General features: G+C 41.2%; 2 protein-coding genes across 2 annotated transcripts; both read right to left on the bottom strand.

Moving 5' to 3' along the window:
- Nucleotides 1-1,994: 1,994 nt before the first annotated feature.
- On the bottom strand, nucleotides 1,995-9,324 carry LOC146487272 (uncharacterized). Its single transcript, XM_085086793.1, has 5 exons — nucleotides 9,185-9,324; nucleotides 5,890-7,204; nucleotides 4,599-4,700; nucleotides 3,234-3,739; nucleotides 1,995-2,571 (listed from the first exon to the last, which is right to left on the bottom strand). The coding sequence occupies exons 2-5, from the start codon at nucleotides 7,112-7,114 to the stop codon at nucleotides 2,338-2,340; spliced, it is 2,067 nt and encodes a 688-aa protein (XP_084942919.1). The 5' UTR covers nucleotides 7,115-7,204; nucleotides 9,185-9,324; the 3' UTR covers nucleotides 1,995-2,337.
- On the bottom strand, nucleotides 7,955-13,966 carry LOC146487271 (uncharacterized). The gene is made up of 2 exons (XM_085086767.1): nucleotides 13,671-13,966; nucleotides 7,955-12,182 (listed from the first exon to the last, which is right to left on the bottom strand). The coding sequence occupies exons 1-2, from the start codon at nucleotides 13,829-13,831 to the stop codon at nucleotides 10,106-10,108; spliced, it is 2,238 nt and encodes a 745-aa protein (XP_084942893.1). The 5' UTR covers nucleotides 13,832-13,966; the 3' UTR covers nucleotides 7,955-10,105.
- Between the last annotated feature and the right edge of the window lie 366 nt (nucleotides 13,967-14,332).

Here is a 14,332-nt window from a genome sequence, read left to right as displayed (position 1 = left end):
CACTATCCCCCTAGCCCCCCCCCCCTCCCCCAGGAAAAAAAATAGATGTTTGGACCCCCAACAAAATTTCATGAAAAAAGTTCCAATCTATTCACCGTCAGTCCGAAAACGTTCCCCGGGGCACTTTTTAGGCGGTAAATTTTAACAAGGTGTGATATCATTTTGGGGGCCCACAGTTTTGGCAAACTATAAGCAAGGAACCGCGCAACGAAAATGCTGTAGGTATACGCAGGATCTGTAAAAGATCTAATCAGCCAAAAATATAAATGAATCAAATTTATGCAAGGCTGGACTGCGTAGAAAACTTAACACGACAGCGACATGATAGAGACCAAACCGAGAATCAACAGAATGCGGCAACCGTGGACAGCTGTTTCGAGCTGGTTGGCTCTCGTCAGCACGGTGTAGCACAGCAAAAAGTAGAACACCAACGCGAGTCGAGTGTTTCACCAAATGCACGTGGTAGCCGATTTCGGATGGTCCCAAATTCAGGCATCCGTCCACGTCATAGCGCGTGACTACGAACAATGAACAAAAGAACTGAAATATCATGTCGCTGTCGTCAAGTTAAATGAGAAAAGCAAAACTTTCCTTCACAGGTACATGGCCAAACCATGTTAAAAGGTACAGCATATCGGATCTAAAAAGATCTACGGTCCAAAACATAAAAGCAAACTATAAGCAAGGAACCGCGCAACGAAAATGCTGTAGGTATACGCAGGATCTGTAAAAGATCTAATCAGCCAAAAATATAAATGAATCAAATTTATGCAAGGCTGGACTGCGTAGAAAACTTAACGCGGCTTTGGCCCCGCGGAATTTGTCATTCTTATATGTATATCCGTAGGTGTGTTCTTACGAAATTTGCACTCTAGTATGAGTTAGGTATCTACTGTTTATAGGCGCTTCGTGTTGTTTTGTTAAACTACCTGACGAAGTGTGCGCTAGTGACACGAAACGTGTAGGAGAAATAAAGAGTTATCCAACTACAGTTCGCAGAGTGCTGCTCACTAGTTTTAAAGTTTTAATTAAAGTACCCTCAGCAGAACTAAGGTGTCACCGAGCGGGGTGGGGTGAAAACAATTATTCTAGGCTTTTCCAGATCCAAGTGAACGCGGATTCAGCAGCCTCTTGAAGCTACCTTATGTCCCTTATCACATCCTTCTTCACCTAAGGAAAGTAACCCGATATCAGACAAAAACTGTACAACAGATCAGTGCAAGCAAAACCAGATTTGTCTCTGTTATGGATGCGTATGACTTTACCCTCAACAATATTCAATCATAACTGCGGAAAAAATAAAGCAGATAGCGTACGTTTGAATTCACATTTGCGCACAATGTTGTGTTGTTCGACGAAAAGGTTGCTTTTTGCTGCTGTGCTTCGTTGAAGCGCAATTGGAATTGATGTCATCCCTTGAGGACCCGTTGATCAACCTCGTTCCCGTGGCTTTTTACTTGTAGGTTGCCCGTTAATATGATAGAAAGATGCACTCTGTCCCAACCTAGCTTCCGACATTAAACCTCAGTTCTCTCGATAAACGCGTTTTGGCCTACGAACGAGATTGGATTAACTTTATGTCCAGCTCGCGCTGAATAGAGAGATTTAGGGCCCGATTACGTGGCGAATTTTAGCACGGGCTGAAATGTTGGCCCTGTTGGGGCGTTGAGATTTCTTTGCGAACAGTATGATGAATTTCAACCCGGGCGTAGTTGAAATTTTGTTAGCTAAAATAACAGATAAAGTGTTTCAGTGAAATCACGTTGATTTCGCATGTCCAAGTTCAAGTAGCCCGACGTGAAATATGATTGCATTTACACGAGATTTTTCAGCCCGTTTGATCACTCTCCCAATTATGTGTCTTCGCTGTACTACCACATCGTAACTTTTAAAGCACCTACAAATACTGAAGCAGAGCAATGACAATCCTCCCAGTTTCTAAATACTTCCGTTATCTGCTCCAAAACTGTTATGATTTATTTAAATAACTTATGCGAGGATTTGCGATACACCGTTTTAACGTTTTCCTCTCAGTTCTGTTTCACTTTCAAGCTATTTATTGTTACTGTTATCAGTATAATTTTAATTCGTCAGCCGATACACTCTCTCATTTTCCGTTTTCCACTCCCTTGCTGCTTTTTCTCCATAGTTTTATTTTTTCAGCCCTGACACAGTTTTGCACCGCTGTTTTTTCTTTCATATTTCTGCTCAACCTGTTTTACAGTTTATATTTGTTTCAGCTTCATGTTTCAACCAATGTGCCACGTTTTACCAGTCAGTTTCTTCTCAGTGCTTTGCTTACTCTCTCCTTGTCTTTCCCTTTCACGTTGTAATCTATCACTCGATACACCGTTTCATTCTGTCTTTCTTCTCGTTTTGTCCTACTCTCTTGTTATTTTCCACTTTGTATTTCTCCAGCAGCGTTTCCATGGTGCTTAACACGTGATTCGGGTAGTGTACCTCATCTGTGGTACCACCGGGGTACGAGTCGGTCATGGGATACACATCTATGACGTCAAACCCTGCTCGACACATGGCTGACATAGCGTAGGCACTGAAAAGGGCAACTCGCTGGAAGGAAGAAAATATTTGTAAACTGAATGAAGCCGGACGACAAGTAGATAAATGACTGAACGACCGAGTGGACAGCTCCCCGCCTGCAGCCATAAGCGTTCATAAGGATTGATTTTCTGATATTCTAATGCAAACTCAAAAGCGCCCAACTCCCCGGAACGAGTGAGAAGCGATGTAGCTTTAGTTCTAATTACTTTAATGTGGAGTAAATTTTGAAAATCTTACGCACGTATTTTAGTGAGCTCACCAAAAAGAGAAGCAAGAAACAGCATAGAATGACAAAAGCAAAACAAAGCTCCGTCTGCTCAGAAGGTCTGTCATTCTCGTCAGGGGCACAGTGAACGTTCAAAAAATTGAAAATTCATGAATTTTTCAGAAGCGATGTTTCATGAAAATTATTTGACATCGGATTTCCATACAAACACTGTTATTTCAAGCGTGTTTGCCTACTCGTCGAAATGGCGTCAAAAACTGATGAGGCCTATTGCTTACCTGGTATCTTCAAATTCAGTAAACCCCTGACCTACCATACTAAATTGTTCCCAGTTAAATTTTCTGATAATTTCACAAAAGTCTCGTGCCGTTTGCGCAAATATTAAAAACAGTTATAAACGCTGAAACTCTAGATGGGGTTAAAATGTTATCCAAAATCTTCTGACCTGCGTAGTAAAGAACCTCCAATTAGTCTTGTCCTTCAAAGGAGCATTTTCTTTGTGTATAGCGGTCGACGTCTTCCAGATAACTTTGGCCTTGTACTTCGGTACGCTTCTCCCTTGCGAATCAACTTCAGTCTCCTTCAAGCTTCCTATTAGGTCTCCAATGAGTCTTTGGTAAGTGGTAAAGTTGATCCCAATTGGAAAGTGAATTCCAAGGTTCAAAAGCAACACACTTTCCTCTTCCTGCATTAGAGGCCTCCGTAGAACGCGTAGAATATCGTTGATAACCTTTTCAGGCCTGAAATCAAGATCATCGTCTTTTTCTTTGTCCACTAGTTCGCTTGTGATGGGATAAATCCAGTTATAACTATGTAAACATTGCATGTAGAGGCTTTTGCAAAGCAGGCGGGACTGGGCCGAATTCACGAGACGGACGGCCAAGGAATCACCGAAGATCCACAGTGCACCATTTTGTTGGTATCCCAGCGGTAGTGACCAGTTGTAGGACTCTACAGACAAGGGACAGAAGATGAAACGTGTAACACCCTCTTGGGCCATAGGAGGCCGACATTTGGAGCCTGTACTAGCACTAGGAGAGTATAGTTACTTCCCTATCACCCCTCCCCCTTGGGTTACAGGGCTACCCCCTGAGTTTTCTGAACTTTCACCTTAAGTTGCCTCATGGCTTCCCGGTTTGCCGGTTATTACCTTGATAGAGAGAGAGTTAAGATGGGGCAAGTCTTGTACGTGTCTGAAAACAAACAAACAAATCGAAGGCAAAGTCTAGAACCAGATTGAAATCTCTCAAACGTGCGATTATTGACCGTTTGACACCTGATCAAGCTGCACAAAAGAGAAAGAAATGGAGACTTTTTTGTAACGTACTTTCAGCAGGAAAGAGCTATTGGAGCTTGTACTAACATCTTTATTCGGTACAATAAAATGAAATTCTTTTTGGAGAATTTAAACTAAGTTTGACATGCTTTCACTTTCCACAAGCTTCAATGCCAAGCTCTACACCTCTGATTTATAATGGAATAGACCCTTAATCACTCTGCAGCCTTGTTGAGTCTCGGGGGAACAAAAAGCTTTGTTTTCGCACGGCAAGCCTCGCCCAAACGCGAATTCAGTGCGAGGCTTGCCGCGCAAAAACAAAGCCTTTTATTCTCCTCAAGACTCAACATGGCCGCCGCGTGATAAAGGAGATAAAGGTCTACTACATAATTCTAAAGTTCACAACTGCGTTCAATCATCAAGCAAAGTATGCTTATAATACTGGTCAATAAGGAACTTATGCATCATATATGGCTTCAGTCCAATAAATTCCCTCGGAGAGTAAAGTAAAAGAGTGTATAGCTGTCCACTGACCTTCAAGGTATGGTCTCCAGTTGTCATTCGTCCATCTTCCAAACCCATCCCACAAGTGATTACAAGTGTGAGAACACGAGCCAAGATCGTCTTGAAGTGTTTCTGGAAAAACGAAAGGAAGGAAAGTAAACAAACAGTAAAATGGGGAAAAACGATTTAAATTCCGTATTCAATCTAGCCTGCGCGCAGAAAGAAGTGTCTCTTCTTTCCACTCAAGGAAATAGGAGATGTGACCGTGCAGGCTAGATTTAATCCAACGCTTTGTACGTAGTCTCTTTTGTTGCCTTAAATTTGTGCAGTCTTTGAAGAGCATGTCATTCTCTGAATGGTGCAAGGTACATTTATATTGAGCACATGGCTGTGTCGGCTAAATTTAACAAACTGTTAACGTTTTGTCTTGTTTTGTTTTTGTTTTCGTGTTTGTGACGGTGTGGCTGTTTTTTTCTTCTTATTTCTTTTTTTTTTTTTTGAAGTATTCGACAACTCGTCAGATTAACGATTATTTCAAGTTATCATTCATGCAATTTGCCAGCAGTACGTTCCTTTACTTCCTGCTCTCTATTTTGATTGTTAGAGCTCACGCTTTCTCTTTATAATTGTCGATAGCCACTGGCGATAACTTTATTGAAACAACGACACCAATGGTAATGGTTATGGAATTACAATAAAGCGAGTTTCTATAAAGTGTTGTCCTCCTATTTATTTTGCTCATTGTGACACATTCAGTCTTATTCGATCAATTAACTGATTAATGAATTAATTAACAAATTCGTCAATTACTTAATTCATTACACCCATTTTGAAATCACTGGTGATCCTTGCAATTTGATTGGCTCTCAACAGTGCGATTTATTCCCAAATTGCACCATTTTTTGCTCTAAATCACATCCTTTCTTTAGCCCATCAAAATGGAAATGAAGTAACAAAAATAGAATATTAATATTGACAATAAAACTCTGTGATTTCAAAATAGGTCCAATAAAGTGGTAATTGAACTTTGTGTCGTGCAATTTTGGTCTGAAATCATACTTGCGATTTCAAATCAAACTCGCGCTGCGCGCTCGTTCGATTTTGAAACCACGCGCATGATTTCAGACCAAATTGCACTCCACTCAGTTCAATTACCATTATTAATCAAAACAAACTGAAAGTTATCCTTTACACCTTTGGGCCTCGCCTTGTTTTCAATTACTGCCTGAAAAATGTAAGTAAATTTCGCAGAAAATTTAAGGTTGTTTAGACTCAAGAGATGCGTTTATACAATTAAAAATCATTCATAGTCTTTACCTACCTATAAAAGATGTATTGGGTTGGGCCTCGGGTACAGTTATAATCAAAGGATTGCCATTCTTGAAGGGCTGTTTCAAGTAATCGTCAAGTGTGCCTAGGAGTCCTTCTTTCTGATATTTCCCTTGCGCGTTCCCTATAATGAACCAATCACGCGGAGGGTCCTTGAAGCCATCACAAAGACTATAATCAAGGTAGATCATCAACTGATAGATCCCAGGTTCCATGAGAAGAAACAGAGCTTCGTAAGTCCCGTTTTGGTGATCAAACACAGTGGCCGCAACGCTCGATGGTCCACGTGCGTAAACCCTCCAAGAGTCGCCACCAATCCGTTTCGTTCGATTATCTACAGTCTTTGATTGGATTAAAATCTTGCTGAACTCTCCTGCTGGTCTGATGTCCCAATACACGACTTCACTCACTCTGCCGCTGCTTCGATTTCCCTTTCCCCAGTGATTCTTTACCAGTCCCCAGGCCATGTTATCACCACACGGTTTGATTATACTCTCCCAGTCCACGCGTGCGCGGCGCTGACGGAACCACTCGCGACGAAAGTCTTGAAATCGACGCGAGATTATAGACGAATTAAAAATAACTTGCTGTTTTGAAATGACCTCCACCATGTTTAAATCAAAGTTGCTATCCTCACGAGTTGGAGCTACATTGGAAGTATTTGCTTTCGTGCCTGTTGAATTTCCTGCACTCAAATTGTCATTTTCCCTTATATTAAAATCTCCAATACGACCAACATTGTTCCTGCTGTTTGTAAAACTAAATTTTATAATTGAGGATGTCAAGGAATCCCCTTTTTCATGGGGGATCTCATTTGGCGAATCAGATTGCAGCTTACTGCTGTCCTGTGACTGTTCGAGCAATCGAGGCGTTGTATCATTCCCTGGTTTATACCAGCGTAGCTCATCAGTGGCGCCTGGTCTTTTTAAAATCCTGTGCATGTAAAATTTCTCGAAAAATTTGCTCCGCGATTCTGCAACTTTATTGGATGAGAAGCTTTCAAACGGTCTAAACATTTTATTGTCAGTTACAGACGCTGGCAATGGCGTCCCATATTCCTTCTCGTTCATCAAGTAATAACGAAAGTAAAGGTACACCGCGGTGCATGCGCAAAGATAACACGCCATGAAACTCATCAGACTAGGCAATGCTCGATTTTTTCGCATGGCGACGTTTTGTATGTCCGCTCGTAGACTTCTCACTGAGAATGTACCCATGGGCAAGAGGAACTCTTCATACTTCTTTAAGTTCTCTTTGATTTGCTGATTAATTGATGTGGATTAACTGATACGGGAGGTTATGGGGACCTAAAATCAAAACAGATTATTAGTGTTGGTTAGAAATGGTAAAAGTGAATATAGCTCCGAAGGTACGACTTTTTACGCAACCGATCGATTTCACGGAATTTTAAGGGCCTCTTCATATGACGGCCCGGTTAGCGAGACTAATTTTTGTCTTGTGTCAATATGGGAAATTTCAACCTGGTTAGTGAGATCATAGTTAGGTGAAATAAAAAAAGACGCGATTCTTTCACTTTTTCCTCCTCTTCCTTTGAAGGTTCGTGGAAATCATTTGGCAACCGTGACCCAGAACACAAATAAATTGTACACACGAAGCGAGTTTGTCATCCCTATTCCCAGTTCTTGGCAATGAATTTGTTTATCATACAGTGTCGAAATCATGGCTCTTATAGACCATTGTTGATTCGTCGCAGTAACCGGGCTAGAGTATGGGAAAGATTTCCAGTCCCGTGTTACTGAGACCTCGGTCGCAAAAACTGAGATCTCGATAATCAGCCGAGGCTAGCCCGACGAGCCATCCAGCTGTTGACCGGGCTCTATTTGAGTAGGGCATGGAGTTCCCGGTGTGCTGGTCTGGTCTTTGTGCTATTTCATGATTCATGGGTTGGGTGGGTTGGATGAGGTCGCTAATGGACATATGCTGATGTCCGATCTCACCCTTGCACTGTAGTAATGTAAACCGCATTTGCATTTGAATATGCATATAGAAAATGCGGCATATAAATACCATTACCATCATACCAGACCGGTCAAAATTCACCCGCCGTGATTTTGTCAATTTTATTTATCGGCACGGAAAATCATCAGTAACATATATAAAAAGCTATATATTATAAATTATAGTAAAAAACTAACTGATTTACGTGATTGCTGAGTGAGATCCCGAAGAGGAAAAGTGTGCTTTTGTCTTCTTTTTCGAAAAAACCCTCAGGTAGTCACACTACTTCAGTTTTTGAGGCGGAGCCGTTCCATGAAACTTCTCCACTATTCGTCGCACCTCGATTCGTGGCTTTGACTGGTGAAGGGAGATATCAATCGACGACAGTTTAATTTCTCTTCTAACAAATGTTTGCTCTTTCTTTATATTATCGATATCAATCCATGATAATTAGTTATTTTATATCGATTGGCTTGAGGATGTCGGTCTGTAAAATTCGATGGGTCTTCCTTGATTGATTTCTCAATGACAATAAATTGTAATGATTTTACAAATGTTGTCAATTGTATACAATTTGGAACCTGCGCCATGCAACGATGCACATGCGTCTGTGAATATTACAAATTGTACTGAGTTGCATCTTTGCGATCTCTCCGTTGTTTCTTACGACTTTATTTGAAGACTTTCTGTGATTGTACTCTACCGAGCGTACAATTCAAAATTTGATAATTCGAAAGGCATAGGGCCAGTTATTTAAACAGAGTCTAACTTAGGCCGCGGTTTAAGACAATCAGTGGGCCTCCAAATCTGTTTATAAGTGGTTTATTTTAAGTAGATAAATAGTTTTCTAGTCTGGGATGCATGCCTTCTTGTTACAGTCGGCAGTGGACGATGTTTAGATATGATCGTTGGCAAAATTGAAGGTGACTTAGAACGTGGTTTTGCCTGAAACACCGTCTAAACTGTCTTTTAATAACTGACCCATACGCTTTGCAAAATATCGTAAAATAGACGCAAAACTACAGAAAAGCACTATAAAGCAGTTTTCATTGAATGATTCCTCTTAAGGCTAAGCTTCCATTCACAGATTTAGAAGTTAAAATATACAACACCACTGCCTCCACAAATTCTACTGAACTGTGAAATTAAAATTAAAAGCCGAAAGGCTTTGCCAATTAATATGATTAGCGCTTAAATCAAATTTTGTGTCATGGAACGTGCTTCTTAAAGTTTTGAATCGGTTGATAAGTTGAGTCTTTACGATTTAGTTCGGACTTGGTAGTGACTGTAAATTAATAAACCTGCTACGGTCTGTTAGAACCACTTACCAGTGTCCTGAATCATCGAGATTTCCAGAGCCAAAACTTGAAATCATTCTATAAATCTCAGCGTTACACAAACAGGTACTCTGAAATTCCAGTATTATTTCGACAAACAAAAGATCAGTCGATAAACAATCGAACAGTCGATAAGTGTTTCAAATGACGCATGTGCCAAGCTTTAATGCACGTCCCATGTCATGGCCCATCTTTATGTGGTTTACCTACTGGCGGGTAGCTACAACGGGTGGTACGTACCCGTTCAACAGGTAGATAAGTGCATGCCGTATCTCTCTAGTTAGTACATCGTACCGGCTTCACTTAAGAGCGTCAAAAATTCACGATTGCATTTACCTTGTTACCGACTCTACACAGCTTGGGTTATTAACCACCTCGATGGAATGCGACGCGAGTGTGTTGTGCAGTTTTTTGTTCAATTTGTTTCTTTTTTCACCTACATTGTACTTCGTGCAGTTTTGGGTCACCATATGGTCAAACAAGATTCACAAAAGAGCTACAGCTGTTCCGCATCTACGAGAGCTTAATATACTTAAGTCTTCTCCTTTGGTCTACGTTAGACACCAAGAGAGGACCGTCTCAGCAAACTCAAGGCTAAAGTAAGAAAAAAAGCCTTGTCTTGACTTGTACCCTGGTTGAATTGGGTTGTACCAGTTGTAGCTGGATACTATATAATTACTAGATGCATTTAAATTACAACGAATATAACCTTAGGACGCCAAAACAAAAATAAAAAAAGATGATAAATGGAAAGCTAAAAGTTGCTGGTAATAATGATTTTTTCAAAGAATGCTATGTCGTTTGGGAAGCGGGCATGAATTATTTTCCGATGATGACAATGATACTACTAAGCTATTTATAAATTTACAGTGAGTTGTACTGTATTTTTTTTTGGCCTCTTCAGGCAGAATTTCACCTGACGTTTTCATGAATGGCAAGGTCCTGCAAATATCTTCCAAAGGGTTCGAACAAAGGTTTCATTATTCTCAGATTTTCTTGATACAACCTGCCGAGATCTAATTCCTTGAGCTTCCTGCGTGCCGACGCAACTTGTTCGTCATTCCTTCCTAGTGCAAGGTAGCACTGCCATAACACGTACCAACGAACAATGATCTCTGGACAGTAAAACGCATGGCCTTTGAAATGAAAATCTCTGATGTGCCGGTCAACAGAATTTCGATCAAAAGCAGAAAACACTGGAAACGTTCGCGTAATACGAGCGCTTCCTTCTTCGGGGGAGCTACTTTCCAAAACCTTTACCGCAGCTTCAAAGTTACCAGTCAGGTAATGTTCAAGGGCCAAAGCAACATCGCCCTGGACAGCGTTTTGACAAGAAAAGCCTCGCTGTAATTGGATCAGTTCTTTTTGGTGAAATACACGCCATTCAGACTTGGAGTCAACTTCATGGAGAAAGGCTTTCAAGCTCTTCATGTATGCAAAGCGTACACTGTTGGCAATCAACTTCTCCTCTTTTGATCGTTTTCTGTGTGTCAAATCTTGTAGGAACGTTCTGACAGCCTTGAGGACAAATTCTTTTCGATCATGGTACTGTTCCGAGGCATACCAGGCCAGAGCTAACTCTCTGTACACCTTCAAACAGTAATAAATCCGGAAATTTTTCTCGCAAAGCTCTTTTAAATCAGACACAGCCTTTGACCACTTCTCCAAAAATTCTCCCAATGTTTGCTCATCCGAAACTTTGTAAAACACCGACGAGGTATTGAAAGACATCCAATTGGTCTGACGTACGCCCTTAAGGTAACACCAAATCCCCTCATCTAACCAGAGGTAAGCGTACAACTCATTACGAATGGCCTTACATGTCCTTGATGCCTTTAGCAATTTATCCCATGAAATTAACAAGAACAAGTTGTTCTCAGGAACAAAATAATGTGGACAGAATCCTTCCAGGCAACAGCGCTCCAGCTTTTTGAAAAACAACTTCAGGCAAAGGACAAGTTGACGGTCAATCCACTGTGCTGACTCTATCTCTTCAATCAACCAGAACATGACGTTCAGGCCACAGTAGCTAGGGATATCTAGGTGACTAAGATTCGTTTTAAGCAATGTTTTAGCATATCTATAACAAATTCTCTGTGCATCATTCCAGGAATTAATTAGGAGCAGCTCAGGAATGGAAAACGAGAGCCTCCACAAAAACTTGGCTTGCGATGACGTCGTGGAGGGACAATCGGCCACTTTCCTGGGTTTAGGCACAAAGTCAACTCCGTACTCTAATATTGCCTCGATAACTTTAGCGTCTGGAAAACCAAACTTTCGGTTCCTTTTGACCCAAGCACTAGCCTCCATTGGCCAGGAAGGACAATGAAGGGCGAACACATTATCAAGTGATCCAAAGTTGACGTAATTTGGTAAAGCGGATATGTTCCAGCGTATAGTTGACGCTGGCCCGGACTGCCTAAAGGTTACCCAGCCGCCGAACCGAAAATAGTTGAAACGAGAATGAAGCTCGGTGAAGACTTCGGATGACAGGAAGTAATCATTTAAACCCTCTCGGAGCCTCTGCAGGCCAGATTCAAGCAAGATCTTTTCAACTTCTTCAGCGGCGGGAAAGCCAAAGGTGTCCGCTTTCACGTTCAGTGCAATTTTGTGATAAAGCTTTGTAAAAGTTGACTTGGAAACGTTCAGCTTCAGAAAAACATGGCCAGGATGTTCAGTAGTTTGGATGGTAAAATGATCCTTCGCTGTAGCATGCTGTGGAGTGTTAACATTGATCGACTTATAAATGTACATCATGTCATTGTCGGAGCCTGACATTCCAAATGGTTGAAGACCAACCCGAAAGCTACCCGTGTACCGAACACCAACTTCACCCATTCCAAAGACATCTCCGATTAACTTCTCTTCAAAGGCGATGTAAGGGCCCAGAAAACGCTTTCTTTCCTGCCAAACGGTGTCGTGCCATTTTCCAACATTAAACAGAAATAAAGAGAGTGGTGTCGCAGGGGCTCCTTTCCCGAAGATCTGCCTGCAAAGACAACAAGTGTAGTGATGATAGAGTAAAACAGCGGAATAAAACTTTCAATATTCATTATCTAGCAGCATCTTCTCGCTGCTTTCAAAAAACGCATTCCACTGAAATGTTTTTAATGGCCATCCCGTCGATTCACGACCACAGAGTTATTTAGAATTATTGCTTGTATAATGTATATATTTTTCTTTGTTTTAACGCACAGCTCTACGGTAAATGTGACAATTTTTCTTGATTCCGTCTATAAGAAAGTTTTTTTTTTTATTTCTTTTTGTACTTTTGTTGCTGGATCAGGGAGTGGTCAAAGGGGAAGGTACTCCGTTAAATTCGTACTATTTAGAGAGAAAAGCCACTTTACACATCCGGAGGATGTTTTACAATTCAGGAGCTTCTCTTTCTCCAGAAAGACTGACTGAATTTTTTTGAGAATGAAAGTGAGTAAACTGAGAACACGGAGAAAAACCAGGGGAACAAGGATTTATTCTGCGCCGGAGAGCAGACGCCATTTCGAGATTTTGCCTCACCCGAACCAACCTTCAAAAATGACAACCTACAAATAATGCCGACTCCAAGACTGCACTGAAACTCACGACACAATAATGCAAGTCACGATCTCTTGACATTTGTAAGAACGTACAAAAATCTGGTGAAAGTCCTCAGTGAAGAGGGGGCAAGAGGCCAAAAAAGACCACCCAACTGACGATATCACGCCGAAACCGAACTTCAAAAGAGTGGAAGACGAGAGACGAGAGCGGAAGAATTGAACAAAGGCGAAGTTCATATATATAACGTTAACATAACGAAACGGGCTGTCCCTAAAATAACCCTTGCTCGTACGCTAAACTGGACATTTAACTGGCTAACCCGCGCAGCGAGCGCGCGCGCTCCTCTCGCGCTCCGCGGTCCCCACGCGCGCGTTTGATTTTCCTCTCTTGCGACCACGATGAAATAATGCAAACCGGTGAAGATGTGAAGATATAATTCAATTTGGAAAACAATAACTCTTTTCTGTGCATGTTTAGGGTGCCAAAACGGATACAACAAGGTATATGATCAAAGGAAGTCATTTTTAAGGGAATCTCCTCCTACCAATTTTAGTCAGAATAAAAACTGAGAACAGCTTAGCCAACTGCTCGCTAAGAACCTCGACTATTCTTGTGCATATGAACACACATTACAAACGCAAACAGACCAAACGACGACTGGATAATACATCGAGAGTTGTCAGTCGATGTTCATAGTCCGTTTAGTGTAAATCTTTTAAGATTTAAAATGACCGTCCCTGGTTACATTCTTGGAGACCTGGAGACAAATAATTCACCCAGACGAAACGCAGAAATCACGGGCGAAACCGTTACGTTTCTCTCGTACCAACTTTAACCACAACATTCTCTGCTCGTTCCGATTATTTTCCATTGAGTCTCCGAAGATAGATAACAGAATGGCGGCCATTTGGGACCCGGAAGTGATTTGTTTGACACTTACCTACACAGAGGAAACCCAAACTTCTGGTGCAGAAAATAGCAAATCTTCCTCCACTGAATTAGAAGTTTCAGCCATATGTTTTTGAACACTAGGGTGACATTTCTTCTTGTCGAAAACTGGAAGAAAAATAACATGAGAATAGACTTCAACCAGGACAACATTATGAGCCGAAAGTACTGAGGTCAGTACTTCGAGGATCATGAAAGCGAAAGTGATGACAGGCATTGCGTGACAAATTGGGATACATGTCACGTCAACTACTGTTTTACAAGAAGCCGATGAATTAAATATTTGCTGGATTTCCTTCTTGAATTGCCCAATTGATTTAATTGTTCTTACATTTTCTGGTCTTGAGTTCCATAGTAGGGCGCCGCTGTAGCTGAAGCTACATTTTAGATAACGCTCCCTGCGTTATGGTGAAATTTCCTTTTCAAAAGACAAATGTGTTGTGGCATACACAGGTTACACAAGACTGACCACAATTTGGTCTGATCTCAATTTTATTTATCCAGGATTAATTGACTTACATAAGGTAGTTCTAATTTTTCAACTGATTCTGTTGAGATTTCTTGTTCTGGTTGTTCATTTGATGTTTGAAGTTTGACTTGCTTCTGAGTGAGTCAAAAAGCTAACCTCCATTCAGAAGCACAGTCTACCACACA

Source organism: Pavona decussata, unplaced genomic scaffold (assembly GCF_977016875.1).
Source record: "Pavona decussata unplaced genomic scaffold, jaPavDecu1.1 SCAFFOLD_16, whole genome shotgun sequence".
NCBI classification, from domain to species: Eukaryota; Metazoa; Cnidaria; class Anthozoa; order Scleractinia; family Agariciidae; genus Pavona; species Pavona decussata.
This window is presented reverse-complemented; position numbering and strand designations above follow the sequence as displayed.

Excerpts from the sequence above, each read along its gene's own strand:
- LOC146487272 (XM_085086793.1), bottom strand. The coding sequence starts at position 7,114 with ATGGGTACATTCTCAGTGAGAAGTCTACGAGCGGACATACAAAACGTC. Across the intron at positions 4,701-5,889 it reads ACCCAATACATCTTTTATAG|AAACACTTCAAGACGATCTT; the intron begins GTAGGTAAAGAC and ends TCGTTTTTCCAG. Across the intron at positions 3,740-4,598 it reads CTGGAGACCATACCTTGAAG|AGTCCTACAACTGGTCACTA; the intron begins GTCAGTGGACAG and ends CCTTGTCTGTAG.
- LOC146487271 (XM_085086767.1), bottom strand. The coding sequence starts at position 13,831 with ATGTTGTCCTGGTTGAAGTCTATTCTCATGTTATTTTTCTTCCAGTTT. Across the intron at positions 12,183-13,670 it reads TTTGGGTTTCCTCTGTGTAG|GCAGATCTTCGGGAAAGGAG; the intron begins GTAAGTGTCAAA and ends TTGTCTTTGCAG.